At 37.3% G+C, this 24,296-nt stretch overlaps 1 protein-coding gene and 2 long non-coding RNA genes across 3 annotated transcripts in view; 1 reads left to right on the forward strand and 2 right to left on the reverse strand.

Moving 5' to 3' along the window:
* LOC127512280 (cystatin-B-like) overlaps positions 1-17,467 on the forward strand; it is a 37,406-nt gene extending 19,939 nt beyond the window's left edge. The window contains exons 3-4 of the mRNA XM_051893057.1: positions 16,794-16,898; positions 17,211-17,467. Coding sequence (XP_051749017.1) covers positions 16,794-16,898; positions 17,211-17,333 — 228 coding nt within the window. The 3' untranslated portion in view covers positions 17,334-17,467. The remainder of the gene's footprint in view (positions 1-16,793; positions 16,899-17,210) is intronic.
* On the reverse strand, positions 7,174-9,106 carry LOC127512294 (uncharacterized). The gene is made up of 3 exons (XR_007930175.1): positions 8,804-9,106; positions 8,048-8,120; positions 7,174-7,647 (listed from the first exon to the last, which is right to left on the reverse strand). It is a non-coding gene; the product is annotated as an uncharacterized LOC127512294 (long non-coding RNA).
* A 745-nt stretch (positions 17,468-18,212) lies between the features above and the next one.
* LOC127512300 (uncharacterized) lies at positions 18,213-19,651 on the reverse strand. Its single transcript, XR_007930188.1, has 3 exons — positions 19,433-19,651; positions 19,019-19,169; positions 18,213-18,842 (listed from the first exon to the last, which is right to left on the reverse strand). It is a non-coding gene; the product is annotated as an uncharacterized LOC127512300 (long non-coding RNA).
* Positions 19,652-24,296: the final 4,645 nt, after the last annotated feature.

Consider the following 24,296-nt stretch of genomic DNA (forward strand, 5'->3'; position numbering starts at 1 on the left):
CATGAAAATACAATAGTCCTAGTTGAAAGCCGAATTTCTTTTGAATTTCCTATTCAGAAATTGAGCAGAGAAGTAACAACATAGTTGTTGGGAAACACTACATCCTTTTTCTTCAATGGAAGCTCAATGCAGTGATGTCCATCAACAAGCTCTATGGACTGTGATACAGACTGTGATTAGGATATACATACATAAACTGCCTATCCTCTATAAACATTTCCTATTTTTCTGCTTGCTTACACTCAGGTAAATCATAACTCATTTGCTGTTGAATTAGGTTCTACACAGGCTTACCACTGAAATCCTGTTTGCCATCACCTGTGGCCATCCTGTGTTTCTGTTATCCATGATGAGAGATGCTGATGTAGTGGCTAAAAAGATGCTGATTCTATTCTGTGAGTGCATGGAGTTTAACCAGCATCAGCTTGATAATATTAAGGCATCTTTACACAGAAAAAACGGCACAGAAACCAACTCTGAAGCGGCATAAAATCACAAAAATCTGCATTTACACAGACTGTTTAATGCTTCTCTCAAGCAGCATAAATGCATTTACACAGAAATTAAAATCGTGGGAAACAATGCTTTGAACATAACTATTTTAAAACTACAGTTTTAACAAAATGAATTTAAAAATAATGAAATAATAAACAATGAAATAAAACTCGAAATAAAAAAAAATACAACATTTTAAATTAATTTCCTCTGTGTGCTATAGCTATCTCACGATGTTTGTCATAATTCTGTGGTACTGATATTTATTTTATAAATACTGATATTTAATAATACTGATATTTCTTAATAAAAATTGTTACAGTTGGAACAAATGCTACAAAGAAATTATTCATTATTACACCAGGTAGATCACCACAGGATTAAAAGAGGTCGAACATTTTTTTTTTCTTTTTTTTTTTTTCCGAAAGAGCCAGAAACAACAAATGATGCTAGCGTTTGCGTGTCAGGCAGGACAGCAGATGTCACCAGACCGTCGTGTGTGGGTGAAATATCGTCCTCAAGGAGATATAACAATGCATTGTGTTAAGCATTTACCGTATCTGAGAGAAATGTAGCAGCGCATTGATCTGACAGTCTCTTCATAGGAAGATTACAAACGGCGAAAGCCAATTGATGACACACAACGATTCTCTGCTGTTATTTTGGTGGTTTGCTTCACAATGTGAGTACAGGACTCTTTTACTTCACTGCCCCTTGTTGGTAGACATTTTTTTTTAATTTGCCCTATATGTTTCGTCCCCTGCTTCTTGAATCTCGCGCCGCCTGAGCTGACTGGAATGCTTTTGGTTGTCATGACAATGACGTAGTTTAGTGTGGCTATATTTTGCGTTCATTTACACTGAACCAGAACAGTATCAGATTCGCCTTTGATACTAGGGCCTGAGGTGGGTGAGACTCGGCGTATTTTAGGTCTGCTTTTATGCGGCATTGCGTCTTTACACTGAATTCTGAGCAGACGCAGAATCGCTTTAGAGCAGCCATAAATCGGCTGTGTAAAGATGCCTTTAGAACCTCACTGTGTAAGAAACATGGTGGAGAAAAAATGTAACAGCAAACAATCCAGCTGTTAGAATCCGTTCCCCCAACAATGTGATGAGAGTGGTTGATGTAGTGACTGAAAAGATGCTAATTCTACGAGTTGGGACTTGATCTCTGGTTGCCCAAAGCACAAGGGTGCTATATGTCAGTGAGTCGCCCACTAGGCTATTGGCATTGACTAGCCTGTTTCAGTTTGATAAATATTAGAACCTCATTGTGTAAAATCCATGGGGAGAACTGAATCCAACGGCAAAAGAGTTGGATTTGTTCCCTCACCAATATGATGAGAGAGGCTGATGTAGTGGCTTAAAAGATGCTAATTCTATTCAGTGTGTGGATGAGCTCAACCAGCATTAGTTTAAAGATTTATTTTTTGGTGATTTTGCTTTTTATTGTGATAGGACAGTATGTATACAGGAAGCAAAGTGGAAGAGAGAGAGGGTGACGGGATCAGGAAAAGTCCACTAGCTGGGATTTGAACTTGGGTTGCCCAAAGCTTCCAAGGCTTTTAAAGCATTTAAAAAAACACACAGTTAATAATAATGTTGTCAGCTTTACCTTATCAGTTCGGGCCCGAGTCAGATTCAATCGAAACCAAGAAAAAAACCTCTTTGTGGGAGAATATTTGCTTTATAACTTTGCAGATTTGTCTAAACATTTAAATGGTGGCTGTCATAAAACAGATTTATACATTTAATATTGAAGCAGGTTAAAGTACAAATACAATGAATATGCAATAGCCTATAGTGCAAAATGCTCCTCTCTAAGTTCATTTTTGTAGCTGATAATGAATTTTTGGACATTGAACGGCTTTTCTGAGGTAAATGTGATGGTAAATGTGATATTTTTACAAGCTGTTTTCGCGGTTGACACGCTGATTGATCGATTACATGTGGCATGATATGGATTTCGGTAGGGATGCACCAATACCACGAGTACGAGTGCCGATACTTTTTTTCTGGTACTCGCCAATACCGATACCGATGCCTATACATTTATTAATTTCTCTCTCTCTCTCTCTCTCTCTCTCTCTCTCTCTCTCTCTCTTTTTTGGGTGATGTTGCAGTTTTCCCAAGCCCAACACATTGAGACTAATGAATGTAGGACAGCTTCTTTATTATTACTCTAATATAAAAAAGTAATAATTTTTATGTGCTTGTCACAAACTTAAAAAACAGAAATTTCACAGTGTCCAATAACCTTCAAAGGGCATAATTACCAATATATATAATTGTTGTTATATAAAATTTTTTTTACAAACAATAAAACAAACACTATAGAGATACAAATTAAATACACTTGTTTTTCAGATACAGTGGTCATTATTTACCATGTATACATTTATTTAACATCTTTTGTTGTTTTATTAACGTTAATGACAAATATAGGCTACGGTCCCTTTAAGACCGAATCCATGGATACTGACACATATCCTGTTTTCACCCAAATGTTTACGTCCACTTAAGGACGTAAACACGCGCTGTCTGAGAGAACTGGGATCGCATGCAAGAAAGAGAGAGAGAGAGCGCGCTCGAGCGCTTCTAGTCTGTCATTCAGCGCGAATCCACCAACCTGAGGATGTTCATTCATATTTATTTTGTGTTGTAACTAGTAAAGCGGAGGAGATGGTCCGTTCAAGTGCGCTGTGAGTGAACTGAAGCGCTACAGCAATCTGTCACACCACAGACCGCCAAAAAAGATTGCGACACCTCGGGAAACGTCTATGGTCTCACTCCAGTCTATGGGAGAGTAGCCCATTTTCAATTCTTGAGAGGTTTATTGTGCTTTTCACCCCGATCTCCCTCTGAGTTAGTAGGACTCGGTTGCAGCTGGATCTCAACCACACGTTTTCCAAAACCCGCCCCATTCTACTATTGATTGGCTAGTAATATTAGTTTTGTTAAGAGTGAAAGCTGTGTTCCTCTCATACCATTGGTAGGGGAACTCATGAACTCGAACGTGATATTTTTTTTATTATTATTATTATTTTGTTTTTTAAATGTAGGACTCTCTTTTTTCTCCACAGCCAAACGCAGCACGCCGGAGATCCAGCCCGGAATGTCTCTGGTTACTGGCGTAACCTCGGTTCCCTGAAATGAGGGATGATGATATCACTGTTTACTCCAGTACTAATTTACTTAAGATGGATACTGACACCATTTTCTTTAAGAGCTGCTGTGCAGCCAAAATTATATACCAGTTATCACTGTAAAGCTGCTTTGACACAATCTGCATTGTAAAAAGCGCTATATAAATAAAGGTGACTTGACTTGACTTGACTTGACCAGCCTCTCAGAGGTCCAGCGTTATGGATTGGTTAGGTGGCGGCAACGCCAGCGCCGACCAATTGTGACGTGTATGTTAGCGGACCTGGTTGAAACACCACATCAAAAGAAAGGGGGGAGGAAGGGGGCCTTACTCATCCGCCCTAAGCGCGTTCATCGAGCAGTACCAGTGAGCTTGTGAATGTTGTAAACCACAACCATATCTCGCTGATGAAAAGGGGTCAGTGACCGCTTATTAAGAGACAAAAGAACGACAAAATGCGCTTATGGAATAATAAATTTGACTAGTTGGGTCGGGCCAATGTCAGACGGTTTAATGACAGTCGCATCCAACTGATACGGAGGCGGCACCTGGTCTAACTTGACACATGCAGTCTATGTTACACGGCCGAAAGATAGTTTGCCAAAATGAAGCGGTTAATCCCAGTTCATTAGTACAAATTAATCAAAGATCAACTTACGCCAACACGATTCCCTCATTATATTTTATTTATTTTAGAAACATAAATCAAGCAGTTTAATCCATCTTATGGTGATTGCAAAATGAAGCGGTGAGTCCCGGTTCATTAATACGACATTAGGGTTGTTACGCTATGCCAAAATGCAGGGATGACGCAACGTAACATTAGCTGGAACCCGCTCCGACAGGAGTATAACTGGGTAGTTAAGGCGGCAGCAGCGGCAGCAGCGGCAGCGCCGGCGCTACTCTGCTGTGAAAAAGGCAACCTAGCGGACCTTGTTGAAACACCGCACCCATGAGCAGGGGACAGGGTGTGTATACATGCAGCTCTGTACTCTGAAGCAGCATAACGCTTGGTGTATAGCAGCATACAGCAAGCTGAATGGGCCACATATTAAACCTAGCTCTCCTGTACAGACAGAATTCGAGAGGCTATCGAAGAAACATCCAGATTGTAGAATCTGGCAAAAGTGTCCATCTTGCTGCAGAAACCCCCCCTTTCTGCAGCAGGATGGGCTTCATTGAACACTTTTCCCCCATCACAGGCTCACTAGAGACAAAAGCTGATTTATAACCTTGCAGTCACCCGGGCCGCAACATATACTTTGAGCGTAGAAGGCGCGCGGCCACAATCTAAGCGCTCTTGCAAGAAAGATAGTATAATTGAAATTGGGCAGTTCACAGGGTCTTCCATGTTTGAGGTACACCAGTTCTCGAAAACCTTCCATTTATGAGCGTACAGACGCCTTGTAGAAAGCAATAGTATTCAGTACGTGCTGAGGGAGTGTAGCTACTGGCTGGCTCCGCTGAGCAGCCAGATGTGCCAGATCGAGCCTCCCCGCTTGAGACAGTAGGTCCTTCCCTAACGGGACTGCCCAGGGAGGTCCCATTAACAGTTCTAGCAGGTCCGGGAACCAGGGTTGTGTGGGCCATTTCAGTGCAACTAACAGCACGGTTTCCCTCTCCTCCCTGATTTTGCACAGCACTTGATGCAGGACTTTTACTGGCGGAAATGCATACTTGCATGCTTTTGGCCAGTGGTGAGCGAGCACATCCACTCCCGGAGTGGACTGTTCCATCAGGGAGTAAAATAGTGGGCAGTGAGTGTTCTCTGCTGACGCGAAGAGGTCCACCTCTGCTGGTCTGAATATGCTCCAAATCATACTCACTGTTTAAGGGTGTAATCTCCATTCTCCTTGGAGAACACCCTGATAAAAGGTGCTGGTCTGCGCATAACAGAAGAGGCTATCGCCTCCAGACATTTGTGAGTCACCAACACACGCAACGATCCTGAATGCAAAGCGCGCCGGACGCGGGCTTTCAGCCAAATCTGGATCAGGCGCATGTGTAGCATACCCAGCTAAGGATAGACCGAAGGGAAGGACCGTAAACTGATACACGATTCCCTCGAATGCAAATCTCAGAAAGCGCCTGTGTCGAGGGACTATCTGGATATGGAAATATGCATCTTTTAGATCCACAGAAGCAAACCAATCCCTCATTGAACGAGGATTTGTTTTAATGTAATCATTCTGAATGAGCGCTTTGCCATTGCCACGCCATTGAAACGGGGTGGTCTGCGAGCAAATTGCAGAGTGTATCCCTTTTCTATGATATTCAATACCCACCTTGACGCGCTTAGCAGCGCTCTCCATTTCTCTGCGTAGAGTGCGAGAGGTGTCATTGTGAAGTGATGTGACAGCTCGTTTGCGGGGGGCAGAAAGCCGTCCGAACAGTGAGTGTGAGTGGCAATCGGAAGAGGAAAACAGCTCTTTTTGTGAAGTTGAACATTTTTTATTGCACAGCAAACAACAACAGAACATTTCACAACACTCTCGACGCCTGCAACAGGCAGGGGGACGAGGGAAACTGTCAGAGGATTTAAACAGGCACATTTTGATGCCAGCTCATGTGCAACACTGAGCTGCAGGTTCCTCTTCCTTACCGGGCCATCCGGAGCGCGGCTGGGCTCTCGGGGCCGAGACTCCTGATGGGCGAAGACCTTGCCGTTTAGGAAAGGGGTAACGAACAGCTCGGGGCTCCTTGGGCCTGACTGGAAGCTCCAGCTCCTTCCGTGGCTTAAAGGTGGGGGCTGGTCTTTGGCCGGGTTAAAGAAACCACTCGTCCAACCTGCTGTGTTCTGGTTCGACGGGAGAAGCCCACTCCAGCTCGAGTTCCTCCACTGCCTTAGAGAGAATACGAAGGAGTTCTTAATCCGCATAGGCAGCCTCACTGCGATGAGATGTGGAATACTCCATGGGGCTGCCTGCCCAATCAATTGAGTCGGACGCAGCCATTGACATGGCATCCTCACGCTTCTCACCGGGAGCCCCAAACGACACGAGGATGTCGGCACCAGAAGTCATGTCCGTCCGGGAGCTCAGTGGGTCCCACGCAGACGTTGCAAGGCCTTACTGACATTTTCGATCTCACCGGAACGCTTGAAGAGGATATTTATTTTCAGAATAAATCCACTTGTTCGGCGATGAATCTATGTTTATACCTATCTATCTATCTATGGTTATACCTGGCCACACATTTGTACTTCCTAGGACAGTCCAGAGCTAAACCCTTCTCTTTTGCAGGGGAAATAAAAAATACATGTTCATGTTCATATTTTGTGTAAGCATTTGTGGATTTTGATCATTTCATTTTCAAACTGCTCCTCTCATGAAAACTGACTGAAGAAGAGAAACTGTACAGGTTTGGAATGACGTGAGGTTGAGATGAACAAGATTTCAGTTCATATCAGTGTAAAAATACAGTTTGTATATTAAGAAATGTTTTAAAATTACATTCATTTAGACAAAAAAAATAAAAATGAATGTCATTCATGTTTTACTTTTTTTTTTCTTTTCTTTCTTTTTTAAAAAAAAAAATTTTTTCCCCCCTTAAAAGTCATTCAGACAGTCAATTAAATCTTACAATTAAAAAAATAAATGTCATTTTGCATGATTTTATTTTACCTTTTGTTTATAAAGATTTGGAATGAGGATTTTTTTGTTTTTAAATGTTTTTTATGTTTATTATTTCTTTCAGCATAAAACAATTTTAGTAATGTGAAGTGAATTTGGTGTTCTTCACATAAACACTGACACACTGAGGGTTTGAATATTGAGTTTAATATTGAGGAATGAAACAGTTTTCAATAGTTGTTCTATACAGCTCATTGTATGTGTTTGCTATTAGATAAGAGACAATTTCATATGTGGTAAGACGTGTTCAGAAGGGGAACAGAGGGTCACTGCGGGATTTAGGGTACTGGACTCTAGTCACAGTCAGTTCCCCTCCATAGCGGGGGAGTTGAAATATCATCGCATGAACACATTTATTTCCCCCAACCTTCACCTGAGAGAGAGAGAGAGAGAGAGAGAGAGAGAGAGAGATCCACACAGGTTTATGAGTGATCTCTTCCATATAAAACCCTGTTCGCATTGATAGCGAACTAAACGCATTCATTTTCCGTGACAGCAAGCAAATTTCCCTCGAGTTCTGCTACAGTGACCCTAGCTGACTAGATTTGTGTGTCCAGCAGTGCTACAAAGTTGAGACAAGTTTTCTTTTATAGGCTACAAAGAGAGGACAGAAAAATTAGTGGACACATCGCACTCATTTAAGACACACTGCCACAGTTGGCTTGTTGATATTAGAAACATACAAATTATGCCTTGGAAGAGATTCAGTGATGAATTCACAAGCTCAAAAATCCATAAAAAACAAAACAAAACAAAATAAAACACTCTCTTACCTTCACCACATAGTTTGTTCCTTCCTGCACAATCAAAATTGGTTCCAGCCTTCGCCTCTATGTCTGACTTCACCTGAATAAACCAATGCACATTTTATATTCATCCATATTATTATTATTTAAATAAGATTGAGTTTATCAGTCTCTAGGGAGTTACATCTTTCATTCAGATTTCAGACAACTTAGGCTATGTAAAAAGTATTGTGACATTAAGTGAAAAGTAAAGCCGAGTTCTCTTTAAAATGACTGTAGACTTGAAATTAAGCTTTATCCCCATTAAGGTTGAATCACAGGACCGTACACCAGTCATTTTGCCAAGAGATCTCTTATTTATTATTTTTATATGTCAGACATAAAAAACTTGAAGAGTTATTGTCTTCATTCCAGCTGTATGTGTTTCTACTTCAGTTACATATGCATCAATGGAAAACATTTTCTACATTGCGCACACACACTCCTAAACACACACTACCAAATATAGCTCAACCCATGTCTCTCCTCGGCACACCTGTACAGACATACCCTGACTTCACAAAATAAATTATACAATTTAATTATGACCATGAATAAAGAATAATAATACTGAAAATAACATTAAACAATAACATTTTAGTCTTCAATAACAACAAATAATTTCCACCAACACATTTCACAGCACCAAAATAGATGGTTAGAAGTATAATTTTTTATTATAATTTTACTAGGCTGTGTTTTAACAAAAAAAATTTACTACATGAGTGATTTTCTGTCTCCTACCTCAAGGCAGATGTTCTTCACCTTTGGAGTGACAGGTGTCACTGGGGTCCAGTCAAGTATTGAGAAGCCTGGATGAAATAAAAATGTATTATACTACAGGGCTGTTGAATGCTCAAATATGATTGGTTGACCAACGTTCTAAGGTGTGCAATTATTTTCAGGGAAATGCACAGCTAAAGTAGTTCTAGGCAGGTCTTGGCCGTGTTACAGTTCCATATCACTTCGCCAAATGATTTTAGTTATTTCAATAGGTCCTACAGCCTACAACTGCAAAAGAAACAAAACCCACAACGACACCGACCAACCAAATAAATATAGTAAACAATGGGATGAAACTGACAAATTATTGACATATTTGCCACAAAATATGTTTTATTATGTCCTGAAAGCGCATACTCTCTCGTGTGCTCACTCTCTCTCTTTCAAACGTACAGTATAGTACAGACACACATTCACACAGAAACATTTTGTCAGCACTGCTCTGAATCAGTAAAATAGTTTAGCAACTTAAAAGACATGACATTTCTCACCAGCGAGGTAATAACTGTGCGGTTCTTGAGGTAGATAAACATATAGTTTCGCTATTAGTAGAGACACTGCTGTCATGAGAGACGCACAGACTCAGGTAGGCTAATTCTCTCAACTGCGTTATCAACTGTATTATTCTGCTGTCAATTGGCTCAAGCCTCCGTTACTAGTTCTGAAATGATGTTTTGGAATTAGCAACGGAGGCTTGGGATGAGATGCATAAGAAATTAGTCCCAACACGAGAGTGTTTTAAGGACAAAAATCTAATACAACCTAATACAACATCACAACAGTGTCTTGAGGTGTGGTAACTAGTATAAGCGGAATAATTGACTCCGGGCCGTTAGAAAATAATGCACACCCGAGGTGGTAATGCAGCCATGATGTGAAGCAGGTGTGCATTATTTTCTAAGAATTCACGTTGTCAGTTATTCCTTACTTATCAGGCAGTCTGACTCACAGATTGATTCTGTTCAACTATTTATGCTGCCAAAATCACATGACATGAGTCGTCATTGTAATTTCATGTGATCTAATCAAAGGGGCTGTTGTGGGGCTGTTTTGTATTCAGTTCTAGTGAACAACTGTTCCAATGGCAGTAGGTATACATGAATATTCATGATATTTCCCCTATTGTGGGCGTGTCCTTGAGACAATGCGCAAACCAATGGAACTGAAAATATTAGTGCACACTCCTCAAATCGCAACTTGTTTGATGGATTATTTCCAAAAGTAATGGCATTTCGATGTTAAGCATTAACTGCAACAGATCACATTTTCAAATGTAATATGTAATTTTAAATTTTGTAATACACAGTAAAATCAGCAGTGTAAAAATTGCAGTGTTAAAAGTTATTAATACCCAAAGAGATGAATTAGCAATCTACATTGTTAAAGTACTCCTTTTCAGTGTAGTTACAGGGTGCTACATGGTGTAATTTTATTTTTATGCGTCGTGCTGCTCACGTGACCAGAGCCGGCCAATACTGAGCCGGCTTTTGGACATAAACAAGGAAGCTCTGTAACATAAATAGCGTAGCAGAATGACAGGGGAGATGAATTTGTTGAATAAAGTCGTTATTTCTGTTTTGTTTTTGCGCGCAAAAAGTATTTTCGTCGCTTTATAATATTAAGGTTGAATCACTGTAGTCACGTTGACTATTTTAACGATGTTTTACTACTTTTCTGGACCTTGGTAATTACGTTGCTTTCAATGGAGGATAAAAAAAATCTCTTGGATTTCATCAAAATATCTTAATTTGTGTTCCGAAGATGAACGAAGGTCTTACCGGTGTGGAACGACATGAGGGTGAGTAATTAATGACAGAAATTTCATTTTTGGGTGAACTAACCAGCTAAACTACCAAGCAAGCTTAGTATGTAAGTAAAACTGAGCATATGGAGCTGGTTAAGCGATGCAAACTCCAAAATATATTCGTTTACAAATCATGCACTATGGTAAATAGTGTTTTGAGGTCATAACATAATTGTGCAAGGAGCCACGTGAAAACAAGTCTTTACTGATCCATAATCTGCCCCTGTCATATCAATCACAAGTTCAATATGGAGTACCGCAAGGCTCAGTACTAGGACCGTTGCTTTTCACTCTGTACATGCTACCCTTGGGAGATATCATTAGGAAGCATGGCGTTAGTTTTCACTGTTACGCTGATGATACTCAGCTCTATATTTCTTCGCACCCTGACGAAACTTACCAATTCAAAAAATTAACAGAATGCATAGCTGATATAAAAAATTGGATGACTAGTAATTTCCTACTACTAAATTCAGAAAAAAACAGAGATTATAATTATTGGACCAAAAACTTATGCACATAATAACCTAGAATACTGTCTAACACTTGATGGCTGCTCTGTTAAGTCTTCATCGTCAGTTAGGAACCTGGGTGTGAAGTGTCAACTATCCCCTGCGAAGGCCTCTTTCCCTTTCTTTTCCCTATGTATAGATAAAACGTTATCAAAATTATTACAGTTCGCACAGATCCGCGGACACACCTAATTTTTCTGTATTATGCGGACCAGACAAGTAATTTGGCAATGCCACTTTGTAAAAAGACCAAGCGTCTGCACACTTACACATTCAAACACGTAAATGAACGACAAGAATGCATTAAAGGTCTTCGGTTTTCAGTAGGAAAGGTGTCATTTAAGTGGCCCCTAAGTTAATAATTAACAATTTTTACAACGGAAGTGATTAGATCAAAAACCTACTTTAGCTCGATAATAATATTTTCTTAGAGCTGCTGTAAAGCCAAAACAATCTGTCAATTAATTTTCCTATTATCACTGTGAAGCTGCTTTGAAACAATCTGTATTGTGAAAAGCGTTATATAAATGAAGATGACTTGACTTAATCCTAATTGTGTGTGAAAACGATTAAAAATGCTTGCTGTTTTACTGCCTCTAGTGTTCATTTCTGTTGGAAACTGTAGTGATATGTATGTATTGGTTTGTATTTTGCATTTTGCAAAAATGTTGCCACAGGTAGTTTTTCCAATGAGCCTGTGTTGGCCGTTTTACCATTTTTAGGCAAGATGGCAATGTTCTCTGGCAGAATGCCTTGCTTCAGAAAAAACTCAGTGAAATTGTCCAAGACAAACTAGCTCAGGTCGGGTGTTCGGCCTGCAAAAAACAAGCAAACAAAAAACAGTACAAGCACATCAAAATGTCACAGAAACAATTCTGACTAAATCAATGAAAATTGTAGTAAATAATTTAATTATTTGAGCTAATGTACACATTACAGGCTGAAATTTAAGTTAGATTAGAAACGGCATTCATAATCCATTTACGTCCATAACATGGACGTAAAGAGAGGAATAAGATGTTCTACATAAACATTTTACATTGTTATATTGGTTAACATTAGTTAACATGAACTAACAATGAGAAATACTTCTAAAGCATTTATTAATCTTAGTTCATGTTAATTTCAATATATACATTATTAAAATCAAGTTATACCTGTTAACTTGAGCTAAATGAACTAACAAAGAACAGTTTAACTAATGTTAACAAATAAGAAATAGGCCTGTAACAAATGTAGTGCTCATTATTAATGTATTAACTAATGTTAACTAATGGGACCTTGTTTTAAAGTGTTACCAGTGTGTTGAGCATCAATATTGTAATACTTAGTTTATAATCAGAAAATAGTCCTTTAAATAGTCAGGCATAGCATTAATTTAGTTATTCAAATACCAAAGTTATTTATACCAAATCCTTCAGTTATTTCAGTTATTGGTTATTTATACCAAATCCTTCAGAAGGAATTACTAATTATTTGGATCAGTATTCTAAAGTGAGAAACATTATTAACTCTCTAGTAACTACAGAAGTCATTGTAAACTTTTGAGATTTTTGTACAGTTTTGTACAGTAATTCCTTCTGATGTATTTGGTAACACTTAAGTAATTACTAGTGGGTTACCATGATCTTCACTTTAGAATACTGATCCAAAGAAGTAGTAGTTCCTTTAGAATTATGTAGTAACTCTTGAGTTATTACTATCCAATACTTTAAAAAAACCTCAAAAGTTGACAATGACTTCAGTAGTTACTAGAGAGTTATCATGTTTCTTACTTTAGAATACTGATCCAAATAATTAGTAATTCCTTCTGAAGTATTTGGTAGTACTTCAGTCATTATTAGTGGGTTACCATGATCTTCACTTTAGAATTAATTATACATTATGCATTATTCATGTTAATTATGAACCTGTAAATAATAGTTCTTAGTAGTTCTCTGGGAGGTATCAAAAAATAGCAGCTACTGATTAGCTAATAGTGAACTACCACATTCAACTGAGCACTATTACTTACTAATTCATTAATCAGAGTTTCTTGTTAGTTAATAGTAGTTACTAGAGTGTTAATAATGCATTACTCATTTGTTCCATTCATTAATGAAGGATCAGTTTTCTAAAGTGTTACGTCAAACGCCAAACACCCTTTACAAAAAAGGGGTAATACAACGATATCGGACGATTTTGAAGTTGGAGGAGAAAATGAGATGGATCATTTGGTACTTCTATAGATATTGATTCTATAGGCATAGTTTCTATAGAACTTGTTTGCATTTTCCGATATGGATAACCAAATGTAATTAATTCTTTTTACATTATAAGCAATTTATCTTAGATGATGACCACAATTGTCAAAGTGAGTGTGTGGGGTCATGGTAAACCCTGCGTTGTGAACCAAATGTCCTCACTAGGTCTAAAATTACTGGTATTACCATCATTTTGGTTTGGTTGGACATTTGGTTCACAACACAGGGTTTACCATGACTTTTTTTCTCTTTTTTTTTTTTTTTTTTTGGTCCCCATGAGGAAAACGGCTTTTAAATCATACAAAATTATATTTTTATAAAATGTAAAAATGCAGAATGTTCATGAACATCAGACTGATTAGAGGCAGTACCATGGTAGAGAGAGACTGCCTCATTATTGTAACTCACCCTTCATTTACTGTATTGCCAGCACACTCTGTTCTACACAAAACCTCATGACTGTGTCTTACTTCAACACACTGAATAAATACTATTACAAACATTATGGATTTTATGTCAATTATATAATTTAGGTAATGTAAGTGTATTTTCTAATGTGGCATCTGAAGCCTGTGTAACTGTAATTAACTCAGCAACAAGGGTGATTTGAAATATGTATCTTGCATTGTTTGCTATTGAATTAACTGAATGTTAAAAGTACTAAACTGAAAGAAGATCATACTGTTGTGTTTCAGTGATTAAACCAAATGTTCTCATTACATATCACAACGATCTTGTGTTTTGAAACAATGATTATGTAGAATGAAAATATGTACAACTAGAATGAAAGCATGAGATCAGGTTTTGAAAGAACGACTAGCTGTGTTAGAAGTGTGATCAGTTTGGAGTTTTGTACTAAGAGTTTTGAAAATGTACACCTTAGATGTGAAAATAGTACCAAAGTGAATAAAAAAAACTAATGACTGTCCTACTACAGGATTTAACAGAGTAACAGCTCAATACCAGTTACAAAAGACACTGCAACAGTCTGTCACAGGCAATTCTAGTTGCATTTTTCAATTAATTTCTTAAATTATACTTTGACTATGTTCTGGCCCGCCATCTATTGGCGAAATTTTTTTTTGGGGCCCAATGCCAAACTTAATTGCCGACCCCTGGTGTATAGGTTAAATAATAGAGGACCCAAAACTGAGCCTTGAGGAACACCACGAGAAATGATGTTAAAATGTATTAAGCAGCATTTGTTGTCACCCTGCTTAGCCCAGTTATCATTTGAGCAAGGAAACTCAACTCAAGCACATTTAGCAAGTCACTTGTATTGTGTGTTTTTAGTTTGAAAATGTGATCACATCAAAGGGGCTGAAAAACGTTTATTGGTTCCAATTCCATGGAACTGTTTCACTCCAGATGACTTGAAGGTTAAAAATTAATTAATTATCTCTCACTGAGCTTATCTTTTTGCTTTTCACTGGAATTTTATCACTAAAAGTGTTCAGCACTTTCTCATGGACTAATATAATGCATTGTAAAGATTGCTTGCAAGAGTGAGGGAAAATATGTTTAAATTGGTCTTAAAAAATAGGATTTAAATAAAAAAAAAAAAAGGATTTTAAATTCAATCATTAATGGTGCTTGCCTCTGGCAAATTCTTCCACACAAAATGTCGGCACACTACTCCTCCCTCACCGTTTGTCATAGACCCATGAATGAGGTGTCAAATCTTGTGGATTATTGAGGAATGGTGTGCTATGACTTTTTATAAGCGATCGGGTGTATGATGTTCCCCCAGCGGGCGAAAAAGTAGCCGAAAAAGTCCCATAGACTTTGCATTGTGACAAACTTTCACGAATCATAGCTCTTAATGAGGATTTCGTAGAAACATGTGGGTTACCACGTTTGAAGAGGCTGTCAGACCATACCTCGCAATGGGGTGTAATTTGTGGGCGCAAGAGCTGCCCAAATTAATTATCGGTGCAGCCGAGTCTTCTCTGGTAAAATGCAGCTCGGGCTTTGGCCCTAGGGAATTAGTCATGACAGCCGCTGGTGTGTACCTCAGGGATGGGGACTCCTTAGAGTCTTTTTTTTACTTGATGTCAGCCGATAAGGCACTCATCCCGTTGTACCCTCGAAAAAATTATCTCGTGGCCACAACTTATCACGTTCCCACAAGTTAATATGTCATGGCCACGACAAAACTAAGTGAACCGAACATGTCCCCTCCCGGTCACTGTACTAATCTGAAAATGGTGGCTTTACCTTTAAAGTGTTAAAGCTACCAGAATGACTGGAAAAGACCATCTCATTTCACATTTTACACATGTAATGCATAAAAACTCTAATACAACTTATAATTACAGATATTGACAAATAGCTTTACTTTAGTTGAGTCAATAACCTTTTTTTAATCATCAAATTGTGATGATAAAATTCCAAAGAAAGGCAGAATGTGCTGACTGCACCTCAAATTGGAAAAAAAAAAAAAAAAAAAAGAAAGAAAGAAAGAAAAGAAAAGCTCAGTGGAAAATGACCTGTGAAATAACCATGAGTGTAGGCTAATGATCTACGAGTGAAATAGTTCCATAGAATTGAATGACAGCACAGGTCATGTGATTTTGGCAAGATAAATACTGAATCAGGATCCATCTGGCAGTCAGACTTCCTGAGAATACATTTTTATTCGTCACCACCAGCACACTGCAGCAATGTCAGTAAACGCAAACTGGAGCCAAGTGGAGCCTGTCACTCCAGGGATGAAGGATTTCTGCCTTGTGGTAGGAGACAGAAAATCACTCATGTAGTAAATGCTTTTTCTCTTATAATGTAGTAGTAAGAGGATCTGTTTTGGTGCTGTGAGATGTGTTGGGGAAATTATTTGTTGTAATTTTTAAGAGAACTTGACGTTACTTTTTCACTTAAAGGTGCAATGTGTAAATTTTAGCGGCATCTAGCAGTGAGGTTGCGAACTGCAACCAACGGCGCTCACTCCTCCCTTTTGGAGAAGTGACGATGCAAGCTGCCTCTAAAAACCATAGCCTGTAAAAAAAAATAAAAACACGAACAATTTAGAAGAAGATCATAGTGACGAAATGCCTTCTGTAGAGTAGTTTGTCCATTTAGGGTTACTGTAGAAACATACCGGCGCATTATGGCAACTTGACATGGAGGGAGGACCCGCGGTGTATGTAGACAGAAATGCCTCATTCTAGGGTAATAAAAACATAAGGGTTCATTATGTAAGGTCTTTATGCACCACTGAAAACATAGTTATGCATGTTATATTGCATTTCTGTCAATAGATCCTCTCAAATTTTACACATTCCTCTTTAAAGTAAATTATTCTTTACATGTGTTTTCTATCTAAACAAGTAAACTCAGTTTTTTAATAATAATAAAAATATAGTTGAAAATAACATTTTTGTTTATTTATTCAGGTCAAGCCAGACATAGAGAAGATGGCTAGAACCACTTTTGATGTTTACAGTCCTGTAAGCTTTGCTTATCAGACTCTGGAAAGAGGAATGAACTATGTGATCAATGTAAGTGAGTGTTTATGGATTTTGAATTTGTGAATTCATCAATGAAACTCCTCCAAGGCACATCTTGCTTTCTTTCAATATCAGCTGTGGCAGTGTATCCTAACCAGGTGCAAAGTGAAACTGTATCAAGACACTGTATCAAGTATTTTGTAGTCATTTAAGATATTTTTTTTTTCTCAATTTTGTAGCATTGCTGGACACACACAAATAAACCTCATGTTGCCTGTTATGAAAATTTTTACATCAAGGTGTTAAAAGTGAACGAAAAATGTTTGTGCATATTAAACCCACATGGATTTCTCTCTCTCTTAGGTGAATGTCGGAGACGAGTGCGTTCATGCGATGGCATCTGAAACTCTCCCCCATGGAGAGAAACTGACTGTGCTTAGAATCCAGTACCCTAAAGCCCTCAGTGACCCTCTGAAACCCTTCTGAACACGTCTAACCGCATGCAGAAAATAGTCTGTCTTATCTAACAACAGACACACACAATGATCTGCCATACTGTATAGAGGAACTATTGAAAACTGTTTCATTCCTCAATATTAAACTCAATATTCAAACCCTCAGTGTTTGTGTTAGTGTTTTTATGTGAAGAGCACCAAATTCACTTCACTTTACTAAAAATGTTTTATGCTGAGATAACTGAACATAAATATTTTTCACAATTCCAAATCATCAAAAATAACAAAATAAAATGACCGCTTTTTAAAATAAAGTGAAATGATTAAAGATTTTGAAAAATAAATGAACAAACCCACAAACATTAACACATTTACATTATATTTACCTTTATCAAAAAAAAAAAAAAAACTTATGTTGCATTCAAGGTATATATTTTCATTCCTTTTCTTTTTTTATCAGTTCATGTGTTCCCTTTTATTTGAACTTTTTTTTTTCATTCTTCTGAGAGGACAACATTAACCAAAGCTGAGAGGACAACCATATACATCACATGTACATATATTTTGCACTGTATTGAGTCTGAGGTTAAATATCAGTTCACAATTATCATATTCACTGGACATAATAATACAGATTTATGTTTTGATGGTCAAATTTCATAGACCACACTTTAACATTCAAAGTCCATTTATTGAAACTAGTAGTAAAAAGTAGTAAACACAGTCCACAGCTTCCGTGTTCTACGTCAGAATGCCGGCTCAGTATTGGCCGGCTCCTGCATCAGCATCACACACGCGTCATGCTGCTCACGTGAACAGCGTCAGCCAATACTGAGCCGGCATTCTGACATAGAACCTGGAAGCACTGAACGTAAACAGCGTAGGAGAATGAAATGGAAGAAAAGAAATTGTTAAATAAAGTCATTATTTTTGTTTTGTTTTTGTGCACAAAAAGTATTCTTGCTGCTTTATAACATTAAGGTTGAAACACTGCAGTCGCATGGACTATTTTAACAATGTCTTTAGTACCTTTCTGGACCTTGAAAGTGATGATTATATTGCTGTCTGTGGACGAGTCATATACCTCTCATATTTCATCAAAAATATCTTAATTTGTGTTCTGAAGATGAACGAAGGTCTTATGGGTGTGGAACGACATGAAGCTGAGTAATTAATGACAGAAACTTCATTTTTGGGTGAACTAACCCTTTAAAGTATTGTCTGGAAGATAGACAAAATAAAAATAAAAAAAATAACTGTATAATGATGACAGAACTTGCATTTAACAAAATGCTGGATAAAAAAAAAGAAAAGAAAAAAAGAAATGAAACAAATGCAGAGTTTGAATGTCTGATCCAAGATAAGAGAGTTAAATGAAGCATATTGAATGCCTATATGTAATGTATGTGTGGGGAATCATAGTTTTTAATGAAATATACAGAGAAAGTTACCTGTCAGCACTGTTTAAAAAAGTCAGGTTTCTTCTCCAAGAATAAGAGGAAGGCCATGAAGAACTGTGCACTTAGCAGTGATGACAGTGCTGTGAAAAAAAAAAAAAAAAAAATAGACTGAAAAATCAAATGAGCGAAAAAATCTAGTATAAAAAAAATCAGTGACATCAGTACCCTGATAAATGTTACAACATTTAATGAAATATAAAATTGAGCTAATACAGTAACAGAATTTTGATTAAGAAAGAAGCATTGACAAGCTTACCATAGATTTAATTAGCGCAAGAAACTCTCTTTTCAACTGCCACTTTCTTTGTTGCACAAATTTCCAGAAATCAAGCTGCAAGCTGATAAAGCGCTGAGAAGAATTCTTGATTGAGGCTTCTGATTGTGATGTGATTGAAATCTGCATTGATCTGTGACAAGGAAAATAAAAGTTAAATGTACATTGGGTTCACAGTTAGTGTGTTCAAGGCATACTTGTTTATTTTGTATCAACATGTTTAGAATGATTTCTTGTTAAATACCCCTTCAATTAATTAAATAACTTGAATGAACACAAACAGTCAGTGTGAAGGCATGGAATTGGACTAGTCCTGGTGCAGCTTCCATGTTTTAAGCAACATTGCTACAGTAGTAGAGCTCTATCTTCAAAGGAAAAATACAGCAGGCTACTTACATTTCCAATGCATATCTCATTCCACAAAACAGATCCTGCAAATGAAGAAAAATAGCCTTATATTAATCTACATGTCTCGTTCCACAAAACAAGCTCTGAAAATTAAGAAAATAATTATTACTATATAGATTTAAATATTAATTACGAACCATTGTGTAGTCTTCAAAGATTTTAATCTTAAGAAACAAAATTATAACATCCCTGTACAACACACCTAAACTAGCATCCAAATATAAATCAGTAGAGTAATTAGTAAAGTTTTCCCCAGTCTACGTTGTACACATAATAAAAATATCTAAAACATAAAAAATGTTCCTTTATTCAAAACATGCAGCCAAAGACCAGTAACTTGAAAATGCTAACTGGTAGGACCTACAGGTAGAACTGTGCATGACCACTCGAAAAATTTCGTACTACTCATTATTTTAAGTAGATGATAATTGAATCTATTGAGTTTAATGTCTTTCAGTTCTAAAAAGTTTTTGTTACTTAGTTAAACTCAGTAAGGTCAACAAATGTATTCCAAATAATTTAAAATCACTTAATTTTATTTGTAAGATCATCAGTTACATTTTACAGTGTAGGTAATGTAAGTGCATTTTCTAATGTGGCATCTGAAGCCTGTGTAACTGTAATTAACTCAGCAACAAGGGTGATTTGAAACATGTATCTTGCATTGTTTGCTATTGAATTAACTGACTGTTAAAAGTACTAAATTGAAAGAAGATCATACTGTTGTGTTTCAGAGATTAAACCAAATGTTCTCATTATACATATCACAACGATCTTGTGTTTTGAAACAGTGATTATGTAGAATGAAAATATGTACAACTAGAATGAAAGCATGAGATCAGGTTTTGAAAGAACGACTAGCTGTGTTAGAAGCGTGATCAGTTTGGAGTTTTGTACTAAGAGTTTTGAAAATGTACACCTTAGATGTGAAAATAGTACCAAAGTGAATAAAAAAAACTAATGACTGTCCTACTACAGGATTTAACAGAGTAACAGCTCAATACCAGTTACAAAAGACACTGCAACAGTCTGTCACAGGCAATTCTAGTTGCATTTTTCAATTAATTTCTTAAATTATACTTTGACTATGTTCTGGCCCGCCATCTATTGGCGAAATTTTTTTTTGGGGCCCAATGCCAAACTTAATTGCCGACCCCTGGTGTATAGGTTAAATAATAGAGGACCCAAAACTGAGCCTTGAGGAACACCACGAGAAATGATGTTAAAATGTATTAAGCAGCATTTGTTGTCACCCTGCTTAGCCCAGTTATCATTTGAGCAAGGAAACTCAACTCAAGCACATTTAGCAAGTCACTTGTATTGTGTGTTTTTAGTTTGAAAATGTGATCACATCAAAGGGGCTGAAAAACGTTTATTGGTTCCAATTCCATGGAACTGTTTCACTCCAGATGACTTGAAGGTTAAAAATTAATTAATTATCTCTCACTGAGCTTATCTTTTTGCTTTTCACTGGAATTTTATCACTAAAAGTGTTCAGCACTTTCTCATGGACTAATATAATGCATTGTAAAGATTGCTTGCAAGAGTGAGGGAAAATATGTTTAAATTGGTCTTAAAAAATAGGATTTAAATAAAAAAAAAAAAAGGATTTTAAATTCAATCATTAATGGTGCTTGCCTCTGGCAAATTCTTCCACACAAAATGTCGGCACACTACTCCTCCCTCACCGTTTGTCATAGACCCATGAATGAGGTGTCAAATCTTGTGGATTATTGAGGAATGGTGTGCTATGACTTTTTATAAGCGATCGGGTGTATGATGTTCCCCCAGCGGGCGAAAAAGTAGCCGAAAAAGTCCCATAGACTTTGCATTGTGACAAACTTTCACGAATCATAGCTCTTAATGAGGATTTCGTAGAAACATGTGGGTTACCACGTTTGAAGAGGCTGTCAGACCATACCTCGCAATGGGGTGTAATTTGTGGGCGCAAGAGCTGCCCAAATTAATTATCGGTGCAGCCGAGTCTTCTCTGGTAAAATGCAGCTCGGGCTTTGGCCCTAGGGAATTAGTCATGACAGCCGCTGGTGTGTACCTCAGGGATGGGGACTCCTTAGAGTCTTTTTTTTACTTGATGTCAGCCGATAAGGCACTCATCCCGTTGTACCCTCGAAAAAATTATCTCGTGGCCACAACTTATCACGTTCCCACAAGTTAATATGTCATGGCCACGACAAAACTAAGTGAACCGAACATGTCCCCTCCCGGTCACTGTACTAATCTGAAAATGGTGGCTTTACCTTTAAAGTGTTAAAGCTACCAGAATGACTGGAAAAGACCATCTCATTTCACATTTTACACATGTAATGCATAAAAACTCTAATACAACTTATAATTACAGATATTGACAAATAGCTTTACTTTAGTTGAGTCAATAACCTTTTTTTAATCATCAAATTGTGATGATAAAATTCCAAAGAAAGGCAGAATGTGCTGACTGCACCTCAAATTGGAAAAAAAAAAAAAAAAAAAAGAAAGAAAGAAAGAAAAGAAAAGCTCAGTGGAAAATGACCTGTGAAATAACCATGAGTGTAGGCTAATGATCTACGAGTGAAATAGTTCCATAGAATTGAATGACAGCACAGGTCATGTGATTTTGGCAAGATAAATACTGAATCAGGATCCATCTGGCAGTCAGACTTCCTGAGAATACATTTTTATTCGTCACCACCAGCACACTGCAGCAATGTCAGTAAACGCAAACTGGAGCCAAGTGGAGCCTGTCACTCCAGGGATGAAGGATTTCTGCCTTGTGGTAGGAGACAGAAAATCACTCATGTAGTAAATGCTTTTTCTCTTATAATGTAGTAGTAAGAGGATCTGTTTTGGTGCTGTGAGATGTGTTGGGGAAATTATTTGTTGTAATTTTTAAGAGAACTTGACGTTACTTTTTCACTTAAAGGTGCAATGTGTAAATTTTAGCGGCATCTAGCAGTGAGGTTGCGAACTGCAACCAACGGCGCTCACTCCTCCCTTTTGGAGAAGTGACGATGCAAGCTGCCTCTAAAAACCATAGCCTGTAAAAAAAAATAAAAACACGAACAATTTAGAAGAAGATCATAGTGACGAAATGCCTTCTGTAGAGTAGTTTGTCCATTTAGGGTTACTGTAGAAACATACCGGCGCATTATGGCAACTTGACATGGAGGGAGGACCCGCGGTGTATGTAGACAGAAATGCCTCATTCTAGGGTAATAAAAACATAAGGGTTCATTATGTAAGGTCTTTATGCACCACTGAAAACATAGTTATGCATGTTATATTGCATTTCTGTCAATAGATCCTCTCAAATTTTACACATTCCTCTTTAAAGTAAATTATTCTTTACATGTGTTTTCTATCTAAACAAGTAAACTCAGTTTTTTAATAATAATAAAAATATAGTTGAAAATAACATTTTTGTTTATTTATTCAGGTCAAGCCAGACATAGAGAAGATGGCTAGAACCACTTTTGATGTTTACAGTCCTGTAAGCTTTGCTTATCAGACTCTGGAAAGAGGAATGAACTATGTGATCAATGTAAGTGAGTGTTTATGGATTTTGAATTTGTGAATTCATCAATGAAACTCCTCCAAGGCACATCTTGCTTTCTTTCAATATCAGCTGTGGCAGTGTATCCTAACCAGGTGCAAAGTGAAACTGTATCAAGACACTGTATCAAGTATTTTGTAGTCATTTAAGATATTTTTTTTTTCTCAATTTTGTAGCATTGCTGGACACACACAAATAAACCTCATGTTGCTTGTTATGAAAATTTTTACATCAAGGTGTTAAAAGTGAACGAAAAATGTTTGTGCATATTAAACCCACATGGATTTCTCTCTCTCTTAGGTGAATGTCGGAGACGAGTGCGTTCATGCGATGGCATCTGAAACTCTCCCCCATGGAGAGAAACTGACTGTGCTTAGAATCCAGTACCCTAAAGCCCTCAGTGACCCTCTGAAACCCTTCTGAACACGTCTAACCGCATGCAGAAAATAGTCTGTCTTATCTAACAACAGACACACACAATGATCTGCCATACTGTATAGAGGAACTATTGAAAACTGTTTCATTCCTCAATATTAAACTCAATATTCAAACCCTCAGTGTTTGTGTTAGTGTTTTTATGTGAAGAGCACCAAATTCACTTCACTTTACTAAAAATGTTTTATGCTGAGATAACTGAACATAAATATTTTTCACAATTCCAAATCATCAAAAATAACAAAATAAAATGACCGCTTTTTAAAATAAAGTGAAATGATTAAAGATTTTGAAAAATAAATGAACAAACCCACAAACATTAACACATTTACATTATATTTACATTTATCAAAAAAAAAAAAAAAACTTATGTTGCATTCAAGGTATATATTTTCATTCCTTTTCTTTTTTTATCAGTTCATGTGTTCCCTTTTATTTGAACTTTTTTTTTTCATTCTTCTGAGAGGACAACATTAACCAAAGCTGAGAGGACAACCATATACATCACATGTACATATATTTTGCACTGTATTGAGTCTGAGGTTAAATATCAGTTCACAATTATCATATTCACTGGACATAATAATACAGATTTATGTTTTGATGGTCAAATTTCATAGACCACACTTTAACATTCAAAGTCCATTTATTGAAACTAGTAGTAAAAAGTAGTAAACACAGTCCACAGCTTCCGTGTTCTACGTCAGAATGCCGGCTCAGTATTGGCCGGCTCCTGCATCAGCATCACACACGCGTCATGCTGCTCACGTGAACAGCGTCAGCCAATACTGAGCCGGCATTCTGACATAGAACCTGGAAGCACTGAACGTAAACAGCGTAGGAGAATGAAATGGAAGAAAAGAAATT

Source organism: Ctenopharyngodon idella, chromosome 5, assembly GCF_019924925.1.
Source record: "Ctenopharyngodon idella isolate HZGC_01 chromosome 5, HZGC01, whole genome shotgun sequence".
Lineage (NCBI taxonomy): Eukaryota > Metazoa > Chordata > Actinopteri > Cypriniformes > Xenocyprididae > Ctenopharyngodon > Ctenopharyngodon idella.